The sequence below is a fragment of the Pygocentrus nattereri genome, chromosome 3 (genome assembly GCF_015220715.1).
Source record: "Pygocentrus nattereri isolate fPygNat1 chromosome 3, fPygNat1.pri, whole genome shotgun sequence".
Taxonomy (NCBI): domain Eukaryota; kingdom Metazoa; phylum Chordata; class Actinopteri; order Characiformes; family Serrasalmidae; genus Pygocentrus; species Pygocentrus nattereri.
In genome coordinates, this window is record NC_051213.1 from 21,043,802 (window position 1) to 21,070,055 (window position 26,254).

The 26,254-nt window shown below is 38.3% G+C and overlaps 1 protein-coding gene across 7 annotated transcripts in view; it reads left to right on the top strand.

Moving 5' to 3' along the window:
- The window catches only part of pde1ca (phosphodiesterase 1C, calmodulin-dependent a), a 137,358-nt gene that overhangs the window by 45,913 nt on the left and 65,191 nt on the right, over nucleotides 1-26,254 (top strand). The window contains exons 1-2 of one of the 7 annotated variants that reach the window (XM_017700351.2): nucleotides 20,350-20,847; nucleotides 25,623-25,649. The exons of the other annotated variants lie outside the window; for them this stretch is intronic. Of the exons in view, the coding sequence (XP_017555840.1) occupies nucleotides 20,717-20,847; nucleotides 25,623-25,649 (158 nt within the window). The 5' untranslated portion in view covers nucleotides 20,350-20,716. Of the gene's footprint in view, nucleotides 1-20,349; nucleotides 20,848-25,622; nucleotides 25,650-26,254 lie in introns of those variants that run through there. 7 annotated transcript variants of the gene reach the window in all.

Sequence of the window (26,254 nt, forward strand, 5' to 3'; positions counted from 1 at the left end):
TTAAGGAATATTTCCACCTGTCTGTTTAACACACAACAGTGTTGTGTAGGACTGAGTGTTGATTTCAAAAAGAATTGATTTCAGGCATTCAAGAATCAAGTGTCGACTCCAAAGCTTTGGACTTGATTCCACACTCAATACCTTACAATCGATTTAGAATGAAAAATACATCTTTTTACAACCCACAAATCAATAATCCATCTGCATTTTACTGCATTGTAAAATCTGTAACATTTAAAAAGCTTACAATCAAACAACATTGCCAGTGCCAAAACATTTACCCACCTGAAGGAGTTGACAAGAGAATCAGGGACAATTAGCCAGCCACTGTTTGTCAGCTATGTTAGTTTATTTAGAATTAGCTCTTGGAATTTCCTTGCAAAGGCCAAATATAATTAATATTGTACTTTTTATTCTTGTCAGATGTCCTTTATGTCTTAGTTCGACCAGCCCTAGTGTTATGATATTTGTTATGCTATCATTCATGTATAATGCTGTTATTTAATATGCTTCTCACAAGGAACTCCCAAAACTGTTCGTTATTATTATTCTTCAAATATTTTTATTGATTTTCCATGCGTTATATGAGGAAAAATGTTTTGATCACATGCATCTTTTAGGGCATATGTGTATGTCTGAATTTGAGCTATGTTTCGATTGTTCTTGTAGGATTTACTTGGCTTGGATGAGTGTTATATTTAGCTTCAAGGCTGTAGTTAGTGAGCTGTGTGCTGGCACTTAACGATTGAGGCCCATCGTACCTCATGAACTGATTGTATTATCTCATAGACTGCCAGGACAAACATGCTGTCAGAACAGTAATGTTCCTCTGAACGGCCCCAGTTGACATGCTGGAGAGAGGATGTATTCGTGACAGGCCAAGGACTTTTTTATACATGAGATTAGCATTACTCATTTTTCTGAACACTTTCTGAGAACATGTGATGCAGGCTTATTTTCAGTTAACCTAAATGAGCTTTGCCATGCTCTGCTAAATCTGTCAACTGGGAAGTCGCTCATCCATTAAAATTCAAAGTATTGAAAGGCACTCAGTGAAGTGAGGGCAATTAATCACTTGTAAGAGATATCATCCTTTCTTTTCCATGCTTTGTTCATCTCATCTTTGTTTTGTAAAGGGGACCCCGGAGGGTATTCATTTCCCTGACCTGCAAATGCATGAGGCAAGAGGTTGCGGGGCTTAAGAGGTGGGTTTTGTCACTCAATACGACCGTGCCCCTTTTAGACATCCGAACCGTCCAGCTATGAGCTGACTGCAGGCATTAGGGAGGGATTAAAAATTCAATAATACATGAGCCTGCTGGACGTTAATTAGGTTGTCCAGTCTAGTTTTTTTCTCTTACCTTCAGGTTCTGCCATGCCCTTGGGTTCTGTATCATGGCATAGGGAGGAAGAATAAGTGGAACAAGTCTCATCAGTATTCAGCATCCTGTTAGAATTGTATACATAATGACCTGCAAGTTTCATCACTGTGCTGGCTGACGTTTGGCACTGAAAGAAGCTTGTTCACTCTTAGACTTTTTGTTGTTGAAGGTCTACCTTTCTCTCCTTTAGTTCAAACAAACAAATGGGATCACACTTCAGTAGCCAAGCTTAACATTTTCTTGTCTGATTTAATGAGTAGCTGTATATCCTATTTTCCTTTCAAGGTCCTTTTTGAGTTTCTACATGAATGAGCAACATTTTGTGTGATTCTGTTTCAGTGTTTGGAATTAAAATTTATGAATGTGTGTTATAATATTCTCCTTGATATATGATAATGGAGAGATGGGCTATAATGCTGCTTTTCAGTGTGCTTCCACACTGTGTAATAGATGTGGATTCCCCTTAGTAATATCTGAGATTTGGTTTCAGTCAGTGAGCAATATGAATTATTTTTTAATGAACACAGAACAGTCTGGTTGGTCATCAATCTGAAGAGACAGACCAGGAACTGCTAGATTAGATATGTCAGCACAGCTGATTAATAATGCACATAGACTGTATTTCTTTGCTCTCTCTCTCCTCACTAGGAGTTGTTGAAGAGAACTGTGGTGGCTATAGCTATTTGTTTATTTCACTCTTTTTAAAAATGTTTTACATATTCATTGCTATGATCTCATCTATGTACGAGTTCATCACAATATACATTAGAATAAAGTCATATTAATAATTTAAATAAACACAAAAACAATATAAAAGTAACAAGAATTTCTTATGTCCATATTTTTCCTTGACACCTTCACAGCCACCACAGAGACTTGTTAATATCAATTACATCATGAGCACAATTTAATGAAGCACTGATTGGTCAAAGCAGGAGGTGCTTTTTAACATATAATACTGTAATACTGGGCTTCCTCGAGGAGAGGTTTGAAAATGGTTAAATAAATGGTTATATAAAATACATATATATATATATATATATATATATATATATATATACACATATACATATGTGTGTGTGTGTAAAATCATTATTAATTAATATTCTATACATTTTGTTTATTCAAATAACACTTTTTTCTCAGCAAATTAACACATACTACACAAATATGTCTTGGGTGCCTAAAACTTTCACACAGTACTATACATATAAACAATATTGGTAATATTAATATGAAATAACAAAAAATTTATATTAACAATTCCTTTTGGAATTGTTACATAGTTCCTCCATTTTCAAAGGCTCATAAGTAATTAGAGAAACCAACATAAATATAATTGCAAGGATTATTTTTAATACTTGGATGCAACTCTGTGGCACTCAATGACAGCCTGAAGTCTGGAACCAATGGACATCACCAAATGTTGGGTTTCCTCCCTTGAGATGCTTTGGCAGGTTTTTACTGCAGCCACTTTCAGTTGCTGCTTGTTTGTGGGTCTTTCTGCCTTCACTTTTGTCTTCAGTAAGTGAAACACATGCTTGTTTGCATATGATGTAATGTCACTGCGTTGGTGTAGTGTTAACTGCAGCTGGAGGGCAGGAAGTTATTTTTTACATAGGAAGCACTGTCACAAGCTCTCAAATTGCCTATGGTTTGCATCGTTTATGGTTGCTTAAATCAATCTAACCGAGAAACCACAAGGAATTGAAGTAATTGACTGAAAAACGCCAGCAATAATGACTTTACATTTGAGGGCATGTGCTGTTAATAGATTTGAAACTAAAGCTGCAACACTAACACTTAAACACAGGTTAACTGTCACACAAAAAGCAGATGTAACTTTCCTATAAATTCCTTACCCTTCTTGTTTGAATTTTTCCATTTAACCTTACATGGTGCAGAAGTTACAGTCTGGTGCTTAAAGCATTATAATAATAACTGATGCATCATTTAAGTTTGAATGGGAAATTTTGAATAGAGTGCTGACAACATGGAAGCCAACTTCAGCCTTACGAAGTATGTCTCTACTTTTGTATGCTTTCATTTGTTTTCTTGAGTAGAAGCATGTCTACAGGACAAGATTGTTGCTTATGTCTGCTGCCTTGATAGCAGGCAAATCTTTCAAATCAGTTGAAAAATCATGCCACATCATAACATTCAACATGTATTGTTATGTCCTACTCATACCTTTCACTTGTAATCTCGTGTACAGATTACAGAGCACAGCTTGCCTGCATCTCATCAATTCTTATTTTCTCTTCCTGCCTTCCATTTGGAATTCACACGTCATTGCAATCACATTACCGCAAACAATGTACTGGGGGTTCAGCTGACTGAATTAAGGTAATTTGCTATTTATGAACTTTTTCTTTTATTCCAGTGGTTTGCATCTTGAAGTAAAACCTCTATGTTTACATTCATGAAGGTGTCTCTTAATTGGAGACCTGATAATTCTTCTTCTTCTTTCGGCTGCTCCCTTTAGGGGTCGACACAGCAGATCATCTGCCCCCATCTTGCCCTATCCACTGCTTATTATACTTTTACACCAACCATCTCCATGTCCACCTTCACTACATCCATAAACCTTCTCTGAGGTCTAACTCTTCTCCTTCTACCCGGCAGCTCCATCTCCAACATTCTTTGACCAATATATCCACTATTCCTCCTCAACACATGTCCAAACCATCTCAACCTGGCCTCTCTGGCTTTATCTCCAAACTGCTCCACCTTCACTGTCCCTCTATCTGCTCATTTCTACTTTTGTCCATCCTTGTCACTCCCAACGAAAATCTCAGCATCTTCATCTCCGCCACCTGGAGACCTGATAATTGTTACAACTTAATAATGATATGTCAACAATCTCTAGGATGTCTTTGACTTGACTGTAAGTTGTGAAGATGTCTGGGGCGTAGCACCACATTTTGGGCCTCTCTACTCCTCACAAGCCCACTCTAACCCTCAAAAGAAAATAAAGGAAAGGAAAAAAGTATAATGTATTAATTATGCTGTGTTTCAACAAGTCAGCTTGTTTTAACAAGTCCGAACTAGTGAGTATGAACTAACTGCCATCTATAGCCAACAACGGAGAAACTACATGAGAGATGTGCACATTGGAGGATCAAAGTCAAGTCTATCATTATCCACGGTCCGATGTCACTGGAAGGAGGTTTTCTTCACCATGGAAATAATTCTGAGATCATCCACTTTAATTGTTTTTTGTGGTCTTTCTATGCTTCTTGGTATATTCCTTTTTCTTTTAAAGAAAGTATGAAATTTTTGATTTGTCATCTCCTGACATCAGCCCATTTGAGCATGCTTTTTATTTACTGAAGACAAAACTAAAGGCAGTAACTGAAGGCAGCTGCAGGAAATGCATGGCAAAACACCTCAAGGCAAGAAACTCAGCATTTGGTGATGTTGATGGGTTCCAGACTTCAGCACTATTTATCTGCAAAGAATGTTAATCATCAATAAATGTTGGTATTAGGGGTGCGGGAAAAAAAATGAATTCTTAAGAGGCATCGCGATATGGTTGCGAATGATTCTGAATCGATTCATAAATGTCAAAAATCGATTTTCTAAATATTTAATTTATACCGTAATGTTGACAGAATGTAAAAAGCGGAACTTGGAAGTGGGAAAGTGCAGCACCCGGTCTGTGACAGCACATAACATAAACACAGCTGGATGAGTGAGAAATCCAACCGGATCTCAGGTTCGGTCAAGAATCACAGCACAAATGTTAAGAAGAGACATTTTGTCCTTTCAACAAAATCAAACCACCTTGGCAACCACAACATTTATGTCCAGTGTGTGCTAGCGTTAATGTCCTAGTATAGGCTAAACAATATAAACGAAAACGCAGACTTATTTTGCTCTGCTTTCAGCTTTCGCTCAGCTACAGCCGCTGTTCCTCCGTCTCCGCCAGAAAACTTTTCCTCAGAAGTAGAGCAGCTTACTGTACAGTGTCTCTCATCGTTCGGCCGAAGTCGCTTCTTATTCTCCAGCTTCTCATTTGAATTTTTCAATTTCTCCTTAAATTCTGACTGAGGTGCTGAATGTAAATGCGACACCATTTAAGGTGGAACGGGAAAATTTGAAAGAGAAGCGGCTTCTGCTTCACAACTTTTTAGTGTTTGACAGTCTCTCGTTGCAGATTTAACATTGCAGGAAACCAATTAAGGTGCTTATAAATGTGAATGAGTCTCCAAATGTTCGTCTGAGCCAAATCTCTCTCTGCCTTGTCATTCACTACTAGCCAGGAGAGAATGTGTTGCTAAGTGACCGGCAGTCTCGTTGAGAAACGGGCCTTTCGTGCGTCCCGTCTCGCAGATATTTTACTGACACAGTGACCCCTGACTCTCTACAACGAGAACAAATCTGGAGTTATAAAATCACTAAAGAAAACGGGCAGGACGGCTGTAACGTGCTGCGTGGACATCCATCATCACTGGATCTTATGTCACCGCAACTGCGCATTTTATCGCAGATGAGTGGCAGCAGCGTCTAATGTGCTCCAAACAAAAGCAGTGAATGAGAGTCTTATAGTTCACCCACCACATCGCTTCTATTTGTTTTAGTAATAAAAGATATTGGTAGTAAATTCATTATAGAACATTACAAATACTTTGCTTTAAACGTACCAAGTCGTCACACAGTGAGAGAAAAAAAAAGATCCTTTATAGAAATAAGACGCATTGATAATTGTTTTATAATCACATTGCGGCCCTCTGAATCGTAATCAAATTCAATTGTGAGGTGCCAAGAGATTCCCACCCTTAGTTAGTCTGTCCAGTTACTTTTGTGCCTGTGAAAACGGAAGCTAAAAATGGCTGTATTCCTAAATGGTTAACGCAATATTTTTGTTACATCTCTTAAATTAAAGCTGAAAGTCTACACGTCAATCATATATTGACTGCTTCAGTTCAAATCGATTGTGGTAGTGTACAGAGGCAAAATCACAAATAAAAATTGTGTCACTGTCCAAATGCTTGCAGACCCATCTGTATGTATTCGGTTTTGGGCAAAAGTTTTAATAATTTAGTTCATAACACATTCCACATGACATGCAGGGCACAAGAACAAAATGCGAGCATTGATTTAGAGGCATTGAACACTGAGGGCTCCGTCTTATTCAATTATTTATATGATGCAAGAAATAGAGGGACATAACCCAAATCTACTCCAGTGAGCTTTTTGATGTTAACTGCTTCTGTAAGTGACTTTGCTTAGTCAGACATCACTTTTTGTAATATTTTGTAGATGAGGCCCTTAACTGTCAGTTGCAAAGCTTTTGAGAAGTTTTTGCTTCAGAAGACTTTAGAGCAGGGCCTGGTTCCATTAAGTCACAGAGAGTGCATCAGAAATAAATGAGAGAATGGACTAGGAAAGCTTTTGCTTATTAAAAATAAAATATAATAAAGCGCAAAGTTGGCATTATTATATGACTAAAAATGAAAAGGGCCATAAAATTACTGTAGTATCTTGTTTTACTAATTTGTGGAGGTTATCACAAGAAAAGAGTGCAAGAATGGTGCTTTCATGAAAAACACAAAAAAAGAGTATGGTTTCCTATCTGGATTTTTGCTCTTAGTTTTAAAAATAGTGCATGTCCATGTTAGTAATCTTACTTGTTAGTTATGTTTAATTAATTTCCACAACATTAGTGAGCATCCAGTGCAGTAATGATATGAAGATATATGAACGTTTCAAGCTTTATCTGACAGTTATGTAGATTAATTAGTCCCATACTACACTACTAAAACCGTTTTACAGACCTAAAAAGTGTCAGCCTGTGCTGGTCGTATGTAAGTTAGGCAGTTAGGCAAGAACTGGTTGGGCTTTAAGGGGGCAATTACATGTGTTTTAGAAGAATTTTGAAAGTGCCATGCACTTTTTGGACTTTTTTACGTTGTTCACAATATCATGTTAAAAAGAAACAGACAATATAGAAAAAAAAAAGCGCTCATCCAATGCAGAGCTGTTCTTCAGTGTGAACAACATAAAGTGCACAGTGCATTCACAGTACCTACACAAAGTAAGCCATCCTGATATTCCATGTAAAATGATGTGTATGGGTATTTACTTACCTTGTCATGGCATGCATGAGGCAATAGGCCTAAGCTCTGTGCTTTGATCCTCTGATGAAGATGAACAGGCCTAGCATAGGGAGCAGCTGATTTGTTTGGAGACAGAGGGGATGGCAGTAAGTGTCATGCAGCCAGAGCTGCGTTGTGGGCTGTGGGCCTGTCTCTGTCAGGATCTATTTGAGGAGCATGCCTTGGAAACGTGGCGCGCGTCTCCTGCTGTTAATTGAATTGCTCACGGCTCAGCCCTCAATCTGAATCTCATTTCAATTGATTTCCCTCAGTCACCCCCTTTACCCCTCAGATAAGCCCCAAGGACTGCACAGACTGAAAACGTAGACTTACACACTAACACACACAAACACACATACCCACAAAGTCTCTCTCAGTTGGAGGTGTGAGAGTGTGGAGGGTAATCCTCTGAAAGGGGATGAGAAATTATCAGTGGAGGGGAAAAGCAGGTTGGCTATACCAGGGTTAGCTCGAAGCTCAAATGAAACATTCTGTGATGTGGATCTGTATGGCACTCCCATATCCCAGTAATATCTATTAGTAATATAGGTTCTGCACTAATCTGAGATGTGCTGTCCTCTCTGTAGTGGGCATATTGGAGAGAGAGGCTGGGGCAAACACAGAGAGATGGAGAGAATGATAAAGAAGAAAGAGGCAGAGAGTGGTATGATGGTAGAAGGAGAGTGAGTCTGTGACACTTGAAAGAGATGGGATAGAGGCTTACTCTCTTTGTGTTTGGTCCATAGCTGCATCCCTCTCTCCACATCAACTAATTGAAAAAGGGTCAGACTGAAAAAAACAAAACAAAAAAAAAAAACAAGCGTGTGGGTTTTTTTTTGGTTGGCTTATGGGAGGAGAAGTGGGTGTTTCAACCTTTCTAGGTTACATGTCACTCTCAGCACTCATTTTACACACTTACTCTGCCAGTAGCAGAACTACATTTTTCATTCTGTTTACTCAGGTTTTGTTTTAGCTCGAGGTGTGAGAGGTTGAGAAACAGAGTCCTTATCAGTGTTCAACCAGGCTCCAGAAACAGTGACAATATAAGAAATGTACTCAGAATTGACTTAAAACTCAGAACAGAAACTATACTCATTTAAAGGGCCCATATCATAAGAAAACAGAATGTTTCATATTGCCTGTTTTGCATTCATTATGGTTGTGATGTCACAACCATGGACACATTTATATATGATGGCCCGTTCAGCCCGCAGATTTAGCTGCCCATTCACTTTGAAGTGATGAGTGTTTTTGGCACACAAATTTTCCACATAAGCTTCAGGGAAAGAAATGAAGACTAAAATGTTGATTATGGGTCCTTTAAAATAGAAATTTTCAGCTAAAGAGACTATAATATATCTACATAGATGTGTCTGTGAAGACGGAGAGGAGAAGTAATAGTCACAAAAAGCAACATCTGTGTATGGCTCGTGTCAGTAAAGTAAACACAGATTTTCTAGAAACCCTACTCAGTTCTTGCCATCTTGTTAATCACCCATGAAAGCCATCAATCACAGATATGTGCATGGGAAGTGCACAGCTCATGAGGCAGCAGACAGGAGGGGAACTGTGCGAAAGCCGAGAAATTGCAAAGCTTTTTTGCCCATCGGGGATTTGTGCTCAGTGTTCCACACTCATCTAGGCAGTATGTGCAGCGTAAGTGTAGATGACTCGTTGCTGCAACCTCAGACGAACCTGCACAACCACAGTGTCCAAGCCAATATGCAGAGCTTATTTGTTTTGACAAGAGAGAAATGGAGGGAACATGGCTTTGATGTGAGCCCTGCCCTGAGCTAGAAACAAACATGAACTAACAGAGGGTGGCTCTTAATTATTTATTTTTTTAATTATTAAAAAAATAATGAAATAAAAGAAAAGAATACTGAATAAAACTTACCTTTGTCCATAAAAGCTAATACAAAGTAAATATGTGGAAACAATCTTACTTGTGTCAGTCTAGGAACAGGTTAATTTACCTATTGAATTATGATATACTCAGGATGCTAAACCCTCACCTCGTCAATTCAACCAAGTGAAAAAATAGGAGACAAGTTGTTTTGGTATGACATCATCAAACACTGTACATTTCTCAGTTAATTAATGATAAGCACAGGAGCCACCAGAGGTTATTGTCAGTCAACGTGTATTAAATTGCATTGGGTGGGGTTTCTCAAGAATCAAGGACATGTATGGAATGAATGAATGAATGAATGAATGAATGAATGAATGAACAAAACGTTGACAGTGTGATAATGTTAGGTTACCCTAACACATCACCAGGACTGCAATTCCTCAATAAATACTATGTTGACTTTTATTATGACAGGCACTTAATTGTATTCATTTAAACTTACCTGAGGTCCAGGGGGATCCAGGCGAGGTGGGAGCCAGGTCGCTGGTACCTGTAAAGACGAAAATATAATGTTAGAAGTAATACTGCTATGCTAGCTATATTTAAGTTAAATGTGCATGTGTATATTTGAAGAAAATGGCCATTGTATGTATATAGGCGATTAATGTGTGTATTGTTTGTTCTATTGTCACCCCGAGACTGTGAATAATGGTATGACCCAGAGTTAATGTGGGAAGGGCTAGCAGGTTAAAAGGGAAGGTGGAAAATGGAGGAGTTGATGTACATTTGGGGGAAGGTCTGTGCGGCTTCACAGCCTCAGACCCTATGCAACAGAACTGGTTTAGTTCTGTGGGAGACAAATGGCTGTCGGATGCTGACAGCGGAGTCAGTGGAGTCATTTGGCTACAGCTTTGTCTTAATTTTTTTTCTTGCGAGTGTAAATACACTGTAAAAAAAAAAAATCGCTAAAAAACAGTCAAATAGCTGGCAGCAACATAAAATTAAAGTAAAATATCTTAATAAAAAAAAGTACAAAAACAATCATTCACAGAAATTTTCAATAAAGGTTTTGCAGGAAAGAAATGTTATTTTACAGATTTTTCCTATATTATGATCAAATACCTTTAATAAAATGAAAGCACAAAAGGTTCTGCATACCAAAACCTTTATTTTACAGATCTTTACCAAATTATTTTGATCAAAAACCTTCAATTAAAGGATACCACAAAATGTTCTACAGATAAAAACTTATTTTACAGAATTTTTCCCAAATTATTTTGATCAAAAACTTTCAATTAAAGGATAGCACAAAATGTTCTGTAGATAAAAACTGTTATTTTACAGATTTTTCCTAAATTACTATGATCAAAAACCGTCAATAGTGATAGCACAACAAAAGTTCTTTAACAGATGTTTTTTTTTATTACTACAATCAAACACGTGTAACAAAGTAAAAGCACTAAAGGTTCTGTAGACATTACATTTACTGACATCAATAATAACATTCAAGCAATGACAAAGTCTCACATTCATTTTACCCGCTCAGAAAATGGGCCAAATTTATGCCTCCACCAAATAAAGCACTTTAAAACAGATAAGATATAACTGTCCAGAAGTCACAACTTGAACAACCTGTCAATTATTAATGCAGACACAATATTAAACTATGTCATTCTAATGATGTAAGATAAGGAATGCAAATCTTACCAACTGCTGAGTGATTCAATAGATTCAATTTATATAAAAATTAGTGTAAAGTAAAAGTGTAGCTTTGTTAAAAAACAGAACTGTAGCTTTTGTAGCCATTTTTTTGTAGCCATTTACCGCCATTAGCTCAAATCCAAAACAAAGGTCTGTCAGCCCTACAAGACACAGGAAAATTAGGTAATATAAATATGGTGGATGCTGTCCCATCTTGTGTTTAGGGGTTTGATATCTAAGCGTAGTCAAGAATTTATAGTGCAAAACCAACTCTGTTAAAATGCCATTTCAAATATCAGCACGAAGACAACATGAGCATAAAGACTCAAAGCAGTTTATCTGGTAAAAAATTTACCTGAGCTGTAACACCAGAAAATCTAAAGGAACTTACTTTCCAACACATGTGAAAACTTTTCCGTTTAGCTTGTGTCCATCCAAATTCATCAAGATATTCTGGACTACCTCAAGTTGTCAGAAAGCTGAAAACAAAGGCATAAAGGAGTCCATGATGTATGCATTTCCAACTTATTGACCTCTATCACAATGACATTGTCCCATAGCTCAGCATCGTCCTCACTGCTATCACTTCAAATTGTGCAAATCCCCAATGTTCACTCACATGTCCTTCTCTGCATCACCACAGACCTTAACATAAATACAAACACAATCACTGACAGGTCAGAGAAGTGGACAAGCAGAAGTCTGCAATTTCAACTTTAGCTTACCTATTCACCATCATCAGCTCAAATTCAATCAAAATCAGATGTTAGCTGATGTTCATTTTGTACCAATAATATTAGGAATTTAAAGTGCTAATTTACTAATGCAATTACCAACAATAACCCTAAAGTAATCCATCTTTAGATAAGATTTAGATTCTAAATCAACTGCAGGTACAATGCATACTGCTAATGTAGAAGTAGCATCTCAAATGGGACTCTGATAAGGTGAACATACAGGCACTCCATCAAATGATCATTTTAAAGCACACTTTCATGTACTGGCATGTTAACCTCATCTGAGTCCCTACGAAAACCTGAAGTAAACTACATATTTATGGCTCTAGACATCAGTTTTCTTCCAAGAATGAACTTGCCATGAGATGCTATTTCACCATCAGTGCTATGTGTTCTACCTGCAAAATTCAGAGTCTAATCAAGTCAGTAAATCAAAGACTCCTCCTGGTTATATCTAATCATGGCAATTAATAAAGCTGAATAAGTGATGAATCATTAGATTGGAATCATAACATCATTTTCTCAGTTCTAAAGCTTGTACAGCACCACCTTCATGAAACTACTGCTTTCATTTATTGTACAGATTTAGTGAAAGTGCATCTTTTGGTAAATTATTAATCTCCCCAATTTCTTGACCTGCAGCAATTTTACCACTAATCTGTAAATAAAACATGATGTTATTTTTATGGGTATCTTGAGATATCCTGAATATCCAGTTATACCTAATAACTTCAGACAAACTGTACACGTAAACTGTATTATAATAAACACATGTACATGTGAATTGTATTATAATAAATGGACCAACTATTGCTTGAAAAAGACTGATCTTCGTTCAAATACATGACCAGGCTTTTTAAGATGCAGTCCCTCCTGATGTCAATCTGTTTGCTGACCAAATATTTAAATTTATTGAAATTAGACGGGTCTAAACCAGGTCTAAACCAGTCTCAATGCTGTGTCCTAGACTGACGTGTTTTACTCAATTTTCTGATTCCATTTCATGATTCAGTTCCACTTCATCTGCAGAAGTTACTTTACTGTTTTAGGAGTTTATTCACTGTAAATTACGTTAAAAACAGCAGTAAAATCACTGTGGTTCAAACGAGTACCGTTAGACTGCTGTGCTCCGACCGAGCTGCGGTGGCGGTGGGACGGATGTTCGCTAGTTTAGCGGTCCGCTGTGCTGGTTCGTCGTGTTGAGGATCTGCTTCTGAGGAATCCAGCACAAGACTACACTCCTAAGCTAGCTAGCTACCTACGTCGATTAGCCGCGAGCTAAGTGATATGGCGCTTTTCGGTTCGCGACAAATGTTATCAGCACACGGCTTTCACACTGCGACCAACAACAGACTGGCCAGGTGAGAACTAAACGAAGACTAAAGAGACGCTGTTTATATCAGAAAACGCGAACAGACAGCCAGCTCGGCTCACTGAGGGCGATGAACATCACTCGGTCGGGATTTACTTAACGCTCGCTAGCTAACTAACCAGCGGTTAGACGGACAGATGCGCCGTTATAAGCATCAAACACGGACCTCAACAGTTCGTGTAGAAATTAAGATAATTTTCACCATATTCTTAATTTGACAGAGACCATCAAAAGTCTTGGTCATGTCACACGGAGGGCACAGCCACGCAGAGGACACAGCTGCTGCTGATATCCGGCTAACTTCACTTGAAGGACGGGCTGAACACAGCTAACGCTACATTACGGAGAATAGCAGGGAGAAGGTTTTCTTACCTGATACTGCCACAGATCACGTGTGACCTTCTTCTCTGTCCATATTCCAGTTTTTGGTTCTCTGTTGACTTCCTCAACTCTCAAATTCGCTCAAAATCAGAATCTGACCGGCAGATGTAACATAATCCAGATGGCGGATAAACTGAGTGGGGAAGCAGCTCTAACGGATTTTCAAATTTGACCGGGTGAAGGGCGCGCTCAGCTGTGATTGGCCAGTTTCCTGGATGACAGTCAGATTAGCCAATCATGTTCAAAGGAACGCGGTGAGACAAACAATAGCAACTGTTACAGCGTGGTAGCAAAGATAAGTAAAAAATAAGTGTATTTAGTGTTTATTTAACTAAGTGTTGAAATAAGGTTTTAATTGCAGTGTATGAATAAAAATTAGTAATGTGTAATTTTCTCATTTCTGTTTACCATTTCCTCTGTAGAGCACTGTGGATCAACCATGTTGTGTTTAAAGTGCCAGCTTATATAAGTAAAGTTGATGACTTAACTTTACTAATACAAAATAACAGAAGCATTTAAAATATTTTTACTCCCCAGTTCTGGAGTGTGGAAATCATAGTATTGTCATTTTCGATTTTTTGAACCGCAATGCAACACATTGAATAGAAATTATTAAGATATATTAGACTTTGTAAATACTAACCCGCTCTTACCCTTTTGTTGTGCAGTGATCATTGTTTTTCAGAAATGTGCTCACTGATAATCAAGTTTTACCATCAACAAACAGAAAGTGATAAGTTCACACTAAAAATGTGAAAAAAAATCACTGCTGCCTTGAGGTTGAAACTTTCTAGCATGTTGCTTAGAGCTTGTCATTCCTGCTTCCCTCCTGGACTATTGCAGTGCCTTGTTTTTCTGACTTTGGCATTGCTCATTTTACTTTTTTCAGATTAATTGGCATATATGTGCTCAAACTCACCATCACATCACTGGCTGGGTGTGGCCAGAAAGTTGCAAATTGGAGAGCATTGTGGCTGTGTACTTTTTAAAAAAGATTATGCATTATGTTTGATTTAATGAAACATGTCTGTTAAGTTTGTATCTATTACAGAGTTTGGATGTAAATTATAGAAAAATATAAAACTAATAAGATTTACCTTTAAAATACAAAGAAAAACATTAAATTGTTAGTATGGACATAAACCTTTAGATTATGGGCTACTTATTTCATTACAGATAATTAGTGTCTTTTTCCAGAAATTTGCATGTAATGTAAAAAAAAACAGAAAAATACTGTATGAACAATATTTTATGACAATTTTGACATTTTGTGACAGTAAAAGAAAATTGCAAGTTTTTTTTTGTTTCATTATTGACATGTTATAGACAGGTTAAAAACAATCTGTAGCATGTCTAATTAAGAACAGCACATTTACTGTGTTAGTTTTAAACCAAACCAGTATTTTGTTATTTAAAGGGCATATAGCCTACATTTTTCTTGTACAGTAGTGTCCAAAAATCTGGTGAACGTTTTTACATTTTACTTTTCTTTAACATAAAGTTCTTCATTATGAATTACATTATCTGCATAACAGTTTAAGTGAAATGAAGGTGAAGGTGCGATTCTAGCCAGCGCATGGCGTCGGTTCGTTGACGTAACAGTACTGTCATTTGGCACTCTCCACCGAGGCGTTCAGCTGTCCGATGACGTTGTGTAAAGTGGCAGTTCGACAAGGTGCAGTGGCGCTTCACAGGTCTTGAAGGAAACCTCTGGTAGTATTTTCCCTCCTGATGGTATCATGTGACTGGGGAGTCCTAATGTGTGGAGTTGGGTACGTCTCAGTTGGGGAGACAATTAGGGAAAAAAAATAGCGAAAAAAAAAGGAATCTTGGAACATTTGGTATGTCCCTTTTTTGCTTTAATGACTCTGGAGCTGGCAAGAACTTCATATGTTTTATGACGCTTCTGAAATCTGATAGATCAGTTCCACCTGAGAGTCATCTTGGCACATGTTTAAATGAAAGGAATAAGATTTAAAAAAAAAACTGACTTTCTTGTACAAAGGCTGTAACATGGTCAATGTAACAAATTTACTTCAGATTGAATAGCAACTTTTCTTTATTTAAACATTTTCAAGATTTTGAAATTTTTTTTTTCTTTTTGCTGTCTCCTATTTCCAGTTTTGAATATGAATAAAATATTAGCTTTTCAATGTGGTCTCAGACTTCTGGACTCCACTGTATATGTGAATGTGTTGGTTTATTTGACATCACATGATCATAGGAAATATGGCCTTTAATATGAGCAGTAACTTCAGATTTTCAACACAGATTTGGTTTCTAATCATAAAATCATTTTCATATGACAGTAAAGATATGCAGCATTCCAAAACCTCTCATCTTCATAATTGGCTAAAATGAATGCAACATTCAGGTAAAATAAAACATATCATACAGGCTCGGGGAGACAGAAGCCTGTGATGTCAGCGTCTGTCCCTAATGCTGATTGCCCTGTTTGTTCAGCTGGTCAGACAGGTCACTGTAAGGAGCACTGTAACTCTACTGAGAGAGGCTGAGCTAGTTGAGCTAGAGCAGAAGGACAGAGGCAGGGTAAACACTTCACACAGCTTGAAGGCCCGGTGGACCCTTGTCCTCCTCATCTCTGCCATGGAAAAAACTTTCTGGATCATCCGGAGTAGAGTAATGTTTTGATTCCCGCTATTACCGATAAGGCCGTCCAATTTCCTGACAGAGGAGAATCATAACAAAGAGCTGCTCTGTGCTCGGAAACGAGGGCCAAGCACATGACACTAATGGTGCCTTACTGGTTCTTTTAATTCCTTTGGAGTCGTCCCACTGCCATATCAGCGGCTCTATCTGATGCAATTATGGGGCCATTCGGAGCTGCTCTTCTTGTATCAGCCACTTTCAGATGAGCACCATGTTAGTAATAGCGTAGTGCTTAATTTGCTACATATTTCCTGAAAGTAAGTAGATGCTGCCATTTAAGCAATTGTTTAAACCCATATTGTTCTGAATGTAAGTTATATTAACTGAGCCACACAAATTGTTCTTTTGGATCAGTTCTCTTCACTCAATCACTCAAAATGATTTGAGCTGAACTCCTTTCAATTTCTTATGTGCTCCCTCTGTAGTCTGTAACTCCCTGGTATGTATTTCTGCTGTGAGTCAGACTCACTGAGCCAAAAGAACCAAAATTGGTTCATGAGATGAACCAGAGAGCTACTACAATTTTTCCTGTTCAAGTCAGTATAGCTCATTCAAACAGTTGGAACTGATCCTATAGAGCTTTTTAACCTTGTGATGTATGTAAGGCTGATAATAGAAACATGAACATGAACTTAGTCATAGGATATTCTGCAACCCTAATTCCAGTGAAGTTGGGACGTTGCGTAAAACATAAATAAAAACAGAATACAATGATTTGCAAATCCTTTTCAACTTATATTCAATTGAATATACTACAAAGACAAGATATTTAATGTTCAAACGGATAAACTTTAATGTTTTTTGCAAATATTCACTCATTTTGAATTTGATGCCTGCATTACGTTCCAAAGAAGTTGGGACAGAGGCACGTTTACCACTGTGTTACATCACCTTTCCTTTTAACAACACTCAATAAGCGTTTGGGAACTGAGGACACTAATTGTTGGAGCTTTATAGGTGGAATTCTTTCCCATTCTTGCTTGATGTATAACTTCAGTTGCTCAACAGTCGGTCTCCGTTGTCGTATTTTGCGCTTCATAATGCACCACACATTTTCAATGGGAGACAGGTCTGGACTGCAGGCAGGCCAGTCTAGTACCCACACTCTTTTACTACGAAGCCACGCTGTTGTAACACATGCAGAATGTGGCTTGGCATTTTACTGCTCATTTTAAAGGCCATATTTCCTATGATCATGTGATGTCAAATAAACCAACACATTCACATATACAGTGGAGTCCAGAAGTCTGAGACCACATTGAAAATCTGATATTTTATTCATATTCAAAACTGGAAATAGGAGACAGCAAAAAAATAGGAGACAGGAAAAAGACGTTGCCTGGATGGCAGCATATGTTGCTTCAAAACCTGTATGTACCTTTCAGCATTAATGGTGCCTTCACAGATGTGCAAGTTACCCATGCCATGGGCACTAACACACCCCCATACCATCAGAGATGCTGGCTTTTGAACTTTTGCGCTGATAACAATCCGGACAGTCCTTTTCCTCTTTGGTCCGTAGGACACAACGTCAGACGGAGATGAAGATGCTGAGATTTTCGTTGGGAGTGACAAGGATGGACAAGATTAGAAATGAGCAGGTCAGAGGGACAGTGAAGGTAGAGCAGTTTGGAGATAAAGCCAGAGAGGCCAGGTTGAGATGGTTTGGACATGTGTTGAGGAGGAATAGTGGATATATTGGTCAAAGAATGTCGGAGATGGAGCTGCCAGGTAGAAGGAGAAGAGGTAGACCTCAGAGAAGGTTTATGGATGTAGTGAAGGGGGACATGGAGATGGTTGGTGTGAAAGTAGAGGAGGCAGTAGATAGGGCAAGATGGAGGCAGATGTTCCGCTGTGGCGACCCTTAAAGGGAGCAGCCGAAAGAAGAAGAAGAAGACCACAGGACACTTTTCCACTTTGCGTCAGTCCATCTCAGATGAGCTTGGGCCAAGAGAAGCCGCTGGCGTTTCTGGGTGTTGTTGATATATGGCTTTTGCTTTGCATGGCAGAATTTTAACTTGCACTTGTAGATGGAGCGACAAACTGTGTTCACTGACAGTGGTTTTCTGAAGTGTTCCTGAGCCCATGTAGTAATATCCATTACAGAATGATGTTGTTTTTTAATGCAGTGCCGCCTGAGGGATCGAAGGTCACGGGCATTCAGTGTTGGTTTTCTGCTTTGCCGCTTACTTACAGAGATTTCTCCAGATTCTCTGAATCTTTTGATATTATGGACTATAGATGATGAAATCCTTAAATTCCTTGCAATTGCATGTTGAGAAACGTCGTTCTTAAACTGTTGGACTGTTTTCTCACGCAGTTGTTCACAAAGTGGTGAACCTCACCCCATCCTTGCTTGTGAATGACTGAGCCTTTCAGGGACGCTCCCTTTATACCCAATCATGACACTCACCTGTGGAATGTTCACCTGTGGAATGTTCCAAACAGGTGTTTTTGAGCATTCCTCAACTTTTGTTGCCCTTGTCCCAACTTCTTTGGAACATGTTGCAGGCATCAAATTCAAAATGAGTGAATAATTGCAAAAAACAATAAAGTTTATCTTTATTTGAACATTAAATATCTTGTCTTTGTAGTGGAATCCTGCCTTCCGCCCATTGACTGCTGGGATCCCCCCATGACCCTGAGGGAGAAGCGGCTTAGAAAATGTGTGTGTGTGTGTCTTTGTAGTGTATTCAATTGAATATAGGTTGAAAAGGATTTGCAAATCATTGTATTCTGTTTTTATTTATGTTTTACACAACGTACCAAATTTATTGGAATTGGGGTTGTATATAGTTAAGTCATTAACTTTCTGTTTTATGCTGAGTGGTAGAGTAGTAGGGGCAATGCATTAACCTAAACAGATATCTGAAGCTGAGCAGATGTCCAGATACATTTTTTATGTATCTGGAAATAGAGATCTCAAGACTATATGTTGGAATTTTACAAAGAATCCTATATATATATATATATATATATATATATATATATATATATATATATATATATATATATATATATATATATATACATTTTTTTAAGTCTTATCTTTGAGTACTGTTGGCCTTTTAGCTTGTTAACAAATCAGTTAGCTGCTGAACTGGTCAGCCTACTCATAATGAGGACAGATCATAGTCCAGCTGCAAAGAATGTAATGACGTAACCTCTGTTTCTAGGCTTCTATTTGGCTGTGGGCCCTGTATTATTTGGAGAGTCATCTGGAGGCGGTTTGCTCCACAGCACTGGCACCAGCACAGAAATATTAAGGCAGACATGAGATTTGTTGAAAAGAACAGTTTGCGGGAACTGGTTCAGTATAAGAAATGGAACTTCCTACCACTATTCGTCATTGTCATACCAAACTTTGTATCTTTATAGGATGTGGGGGGGGACTCATTACTTTAGTACATGTAATTGCAAGATTTTGTTCCAAATACTTTTGGACCAGTTTAGTTGATATATCATGAACTGTGAAAGACAGGTGTTGTTTTCAAATTGTGTATTAACAAAAAAATAAACTGTTTTAAAATGAGTTTTAAAATGTATTAAAATGACAGCAATGTATCATCCCTCCACTGGGATTATTTATTGTGAGGATTGCACTGTTTATTATTAATGAAAGATGTTTATTTCTTTATTCAGTTAAGGAGGAGGTTCATCTAGTCTTTCTTGTGCTGAATTTTAGTTTTATTATTATTATTATACAGTAATGACTGAGGGGAGTGTATATTATTGCATTCAGAATAGTGGAAATCATTTGTGCACCATGCGCGTATGCACACAGATGCTCCTCCTATTCACACCACAACAGAGCATCAGTGAGCTTCAGTGTGTCTCTCTTTTTCTCGTTCCGATACACACGCACACTCAGTGGCTGCTCTCACACATTCATTCTCGGTTCATGGTTATTCACATAGAGGAGTCTCCCTCTCTCTCTCTCTCTCTCTCTCTCTCTCTCTCTTCTTCCTTTCACCCTAACAGAAAAGCAGCTGCAGGTCATCTGTAAGCATAGTATATATTGACTGTGTCCCTCCTCTGGACGTATAGCAGCAGGCTAAATGTGGCGTAGAGCAGCGGCAGTGGCTCTTTGATGTGTGGATCAGCAGCACTCCCCCTAATCCCCTCCACCTCCTCCCCTCGTTCTCTGTCTCTCTCACACACACACATGCTCTCTCTCTGTTTTGCCTCTCTCTCTTTCTCTATCTCTTCCCTCTGCCCGCCTCATGTTCATACGTGTGAGCGTGTGTGGCCCCCCTACAGCCCTTCCCCTCTCTCACTGCGCACCTGACCACAGAGCTGGTGACACAGGCACTCCCTCAGAGTGAGGGGGCTACCCAAGAGAGCTTCAGACACTGAGAGAGAGAGAGAGAGAGAGAGAGAGATGAGGGGATGAGGGACAGACTCCAGCTGTCACGCTGATACACTCCGAGCTCACTCGGGGGCTGTAGCCCGCGCGCTGCTCCACAACTTCACACAACACACCACTTCTGCTGCAGCTGGCCACCGGATAATCCACGTTCATGTCGTTTTGCCTAGTTGACTTTTTTGACATGGAATCACCCACCAAAGAGATAGAGGATTTCGAGAACAACTCTCTGAAGTATCTACAGCCGGAGCAGATTGAGAAGATCTGGCTGAGACTGCGAGGACTGTGAGTAGAGTTTGTTTGTCTTTTCCCTCTGTACAAGAATGTGTGCATGTTTTCATACATACTCAGGAAGAGGAAAAATGTCCCAACTTTGTTGGAAAAGAGGATTCATTTTTTAAAACTGAAAAATTAAAATGATTTATTTTTTGTTATTGAGCTGTAAGGTTAGGCTTCGATAATTCTCATTATTTAAAGACAGTTATATGTCAAACACATATGGGATGTATGTATGACCACCAGTCCTGACTTTGTATAAAGCCAAATGTTTGTGTGTGTGTGTGTGTGTGTGTGTGTGTGTGTGTGTGTAATTATTTTGTTTGCTCTTTCATGTCCTTTGTGGAATATTTCTTTGTAAAGTTCAGAAATATTTGTGGAGCCATTTTAACTTTGTTCAATATAATTCTCTATTTCATTTATTTTGTTAGTGGTAGCAGATGTTTTATTTAATAGCTGCCTCTTTTTCAGGGTTGTTCTGGGAGGTCACCTTTAGGGCAAACATCCTCTCTCTTAGTGAACATACAAAAAACTTACTTAGCAATGCTCCAAAGAAAACAAACACAGGGATGTAAACAGACAACAAAGTAAACACTTTTTGAAGACATGCTAACATGAATATATTAAATAAAAAATTTAGTTATTAGTACATGTATATTTCAAGTGTTTCGTATATTATAGTACTGAGTCAAGCTGTGCAGTGTGAATTTTAAACTGATCTTGTTATGAATCCAGGTTTCTAACTTCCAGATTTATTTTTACTCAAATTATGTACTTTTATGTATTGAAATATTACAGTGCAAGAAGTGTTTTAAATGATTATTGTAGAACAAACTGCTGCTGGAGAGGCAGACAGAACCTAATTTTTCATTTCCTGCAGTAATCTGTGAGGCTGTACTGATCTGTATAGGATTACTGCTAAGAGGAGAAATTCTGCATCATCTTATCATATGATCAGGAGGTAAAGTTCAGGCACCAATCAGGGTAATGTAGCAGAAGAGAGCAAACAACAGGGGACGACACTGCATGGTTTGGGTACACTGACCCCAAGCTCTCACAAAGCCTGAACTCGTGAAAAGGATGTGAGAGATGTCCACATTACACCTGCTTACTTTCCTAAATAACAAATGAAACCATATCAAAATATTTTTGCTTCGGTCATATTAGGACTTCCTTTTTTCATGTACATAATTTGGAAATGCCAGCTGCCCTTGACATTGGGTGAAAATGTCATTTATATTATTATGTTTCCTTCTTCTGAAAATATACTTTAGCATACTCATTCTGACAGTGATGACTTAACATTTATTAAAAATAGAACCAAATTTACCTATGGGCAGTGAAAGATTATTTGTTCTCTATTTCCATTCAAATTTTAGCATCAGGTAAAAATGTAAATCTCCACATTCACTGCTCTGATCTGTTTCCAGGTGTAATGTGTTTATCTGTATTTTGACTTGTGTGTGTGCGTGTTTGTGGTGGAAGAGGAGATGCACTCTGTGCAGGCATTTGTGCTTCTGTGTCGTGACAGAATCAGCACTGATCCCAGTGTGATCCCATTCTTCAGCATGGTATTCCAGGCTCGCCCTTTGGATGCTTATCATTTGGTTATAACTAAAGATACCCGCCCATGATAAATGCACAACTTGGCTTGGCCTGACAGTTAACTAGCCCCAGCAGCAGTGGGCTGAGTGCACAGGTGCTCCAGGCAGCTACCGTTTGATGCAATCTCAAGATCCATCAACACTGTCGTAGAGCCAAGCTGACGTTGATGGAGCGGTAAAACGTAACCCATCATCCGTGCCTCACCAAATTGCTTTTCTGTCCTTGCATTCATTGAGGCCTGCCACGGGACAGGAGAGCAAATTGTCTAAGGAAGGCAAAGTCATGTTCTGCCTGGGTTTATTTCCCTTTCCAAGCACTTTTATTGGGCTTATTGGGATTTTATTGTGCCCCTGGTGTGGATCGGGGGAAATGGGCCTGCTGTTGACGCTCAGGGTCGTGAGGAAAGACACAAGGCTGTAAACGTTTAAGTGTGATAAGAGCTGTGATCAGAGGGAAAAATGAGCAGGGATGTGCAAGTTCAGTTTAGAGGCTGACGTGTATGTGTGAGCATATGCTTGCATGTGTGTGATAGAGATTAATAGAGATTAGAAGCTCAAGGGTTGAAGACTGAAAGACTAAACGACCCTCATATTACAGTGAAAATGATAATGGAATTTTAACACACAAACTTAAATCCTAGGGGTGGTTTCCACACTTAACAGTGCTTTTATATGTATCACACTTCCAGTGTGTCTGCAAAGTACATATTAACAGAGCCAGAGACACCCAGAGGCTATATAGCTCTTACAGGAAATTTAATAACAATACGTTGTAGTGTCGTAGTGTCTCCAGTGTACTGCAGGACAGGAGCAATGGCACTGTACCATTAGCAATACTGTGGAACTTATGAAGGGTTTATAAGAGAGAGAGAGAGAGAGAGAAAGAGAGAAAGAGAGAGAGAGACAAACAAAGACAGAAAGGGAGAGAATGGTTAACCCCATCTTATCTAACATATTGTCAGCAATCTGTTCAGGGACTTTGGCAAGGTTTGTTTACCTCATTATAATCTGCCGCCAGAGGTGTTGGGACACATTCATGTCACCTGAATTTGAGCTTTAGTATTTTGGGTGTAACCATGTTTTCTGTCGCTATATAAAAGAAGCACAATGTTGCCTGTATTGTTGGATGCACTTGTGATAGTTTCTGAGTAGAATTCACATCACTAGGGACTTACTGATTTTTAAATCAGAGTAACAATTAAAAACAACTGCAGTGTGAAGTATATTCCTATTTATATGTTTTCTTGCTCAAAATCATAAGTATATGTTTTCAATTTTCAGCTTTTAGATTGTTCTTTACATACCTTAACAAAGATGACTACATTAAGCAATCAATTTATTAAAAGAGAAAGTAGATTAAAAAGCATAGACACTTTAGTCTATTTACTAAAGGGTTTAGCTGAGTTTCACATCAGCCAGTCTCCCGTAACAATCATGTCTCTGATCAATCTGATGATGCAAAGCCTCTAATCAAACTGTCCTTCATAATGAATTAGACATGAATTGAAGAGATATGTGAGTCACCACCTTTCTGACACTAATGGGAATAATGTCAATGGGCAAACAGAAAAAAAATCAACTTCCATTAATATTAGAGATAACATTTGAAGCGCAGGTTGCACTGGGAAAGTGTAACCTTTTGTGATCATCTCATCCTTTAAGGTTGCCCCTTATTTCCCCCTAGTCAAACACATGAGATACATTGTTTTCACTCTACAATCCAATTTTTTGTTAATAATAGGATCATAGATATGTTGTATAATGCTTATCCATTTTCTTGATGGGTAATAGATATTTTATAAATATCCTTAGTGAGAGAAAAGTATATTATGATGTAAAAGTATTACATCATAGTAAATATTCCCTGTCATTTGAGCAGATGCATGATTTTTTTTCCCACCAAATAATATAAGTTGCATTTTAAAATAGTGTCAGTATGTTAATGTACACTCACCGGCCACTTTATTAGGTTTATTTGCTAGTAAAAGGTTTTGCCTTCAGAACTGCCTTAATTCTCCGTGGCATACTTTCAACAATGTGTTGGACACGTTCCTCAGATGTTTTGTGTATTTATTTGAGTTACCATTACCTTTCTATCATCTCGAACCAGTATGCCCATTCTCCTCTGTCCTCTCACATCAACAAGGCATTTCTCTTTTTCAGACCATTCTCTGTAAACCCTAGAGATGGTTGTGTATGAAAATCCCAGTAGATCAGCAGTTTCTGAAATATTCAGTCCAGCCCGTCTGGTACCAACAACCATGCCACATTCAAAGTCACTTAAATTCCCTTTCTTCCCCATTCTGATGCTTGGTTTGCACTTTAGCAAGTTGTCTTGACCACCTCTACATGCCTAAATTAATTGAGTTGTCGCCATGTGATTGGCTGATTAGCTATTTGCATTAACAAGCAACTGAACAGGTGTACCTGTTCCTAATAAAGTGTACCTAATAAAGTGGCTGGTGAGTGTATATCTCTAAAATGCTTCTTTGCTCCTGTTTTTGAGACTGAAGCTGTCACCAGTTAGATCTGTTGTATGTCAGTTTATGGTCAGGGTCAAAAGTGCTGGTAAATACACAGCAGTGATAAAATGTTATAAATGTCCCAATTTTATCCTTGCAGTCTGGTCACTGGCTTTACGATGGATAGAGAAATGACACTCTCTTCAATCTGTGTAGGGCACATGGTGTACCATATCAGAATCAGAATCAGAATCCTTTATTGATCCCAGAGGGAAATTGCAAAATATATAAACAAAGAGTTGCAGGATTTAAGTGTTCATCAGCTGGGATAGGTTTAATGGCCTGATCTTTTGTGAAAGGAACACTTTCATGAAATATGTGCCAGCGACAAACATCAAGACCAAGCAATGACAAACTGGGCATTTATCACTAACAAATAGAACCTGAATACCTCTTTTATGCAATGACTTTAGATACTGATCAGTGATCTCCCAGACCCTTTAAAATGTCTCCTGAACAATGTGTGCAGGAACAATATATAAAATTCAAAATAGTGTATTGTGTTAGTAGATCCAATTGGAATGTTCAGCCTTAACGGAGTAATTTAATAGAGGAGCAACACTAACTGAAAAATCAGCCCTATGGATCCATTCCAGTGTAGCTGTTTACATGATATCAAACTGAAGACGTTCATCCTTCTTTTCTCGTCTAATTTCAGGAGGAAATATAAGAAGACATCACAGAGGTAAGACCTATGCCACACCTGGTGCAGTGTTTGCGGTATCCCTGCAAAAGTGCTCTCATTCTCACAAATGCTTTAAAGGACTTTAGTAAATAAAACTCTTCAACAAGCATATCAGCTTTCCAGTGTATGATGTGTTTTTCATGCAGAAGAGTAATTCTACACTTTAATTAACTAGAGATACAAAACAGAGCAGATAATGAAGTGCATTAAACTGTACTGTCTCTGTATACTCAGAGTGCTATCACTCTCTCATTAGTATCAGTAAATCTTAATACTAGCTGTATCCTAATTTCTCATCTGTGAACCATTCAGCATCACTGGTTTTGTCCCATTTATGTCATTAAAATCTGCCCCACAGAGTAGCTGGGATGTCCACTTTGGGCTTAGTAGACTGTTTCAGCTTGTGGAAGAGGAACTTTTTTGTGCTACATTTTCTATCTCAAATCACAGAGCTGCCTTTACTTGATGCTCTATGGTAGTTTCTGGGTGATCTTGCACTTTCAGAACAGAATTCGGATCTCTGATGGCTCCTTATTGATTTGTTTCATCAGAATAACATGAAAAGTCACTGAAATGTAAAGTATATTTTTTTATTTGGCTTAGGT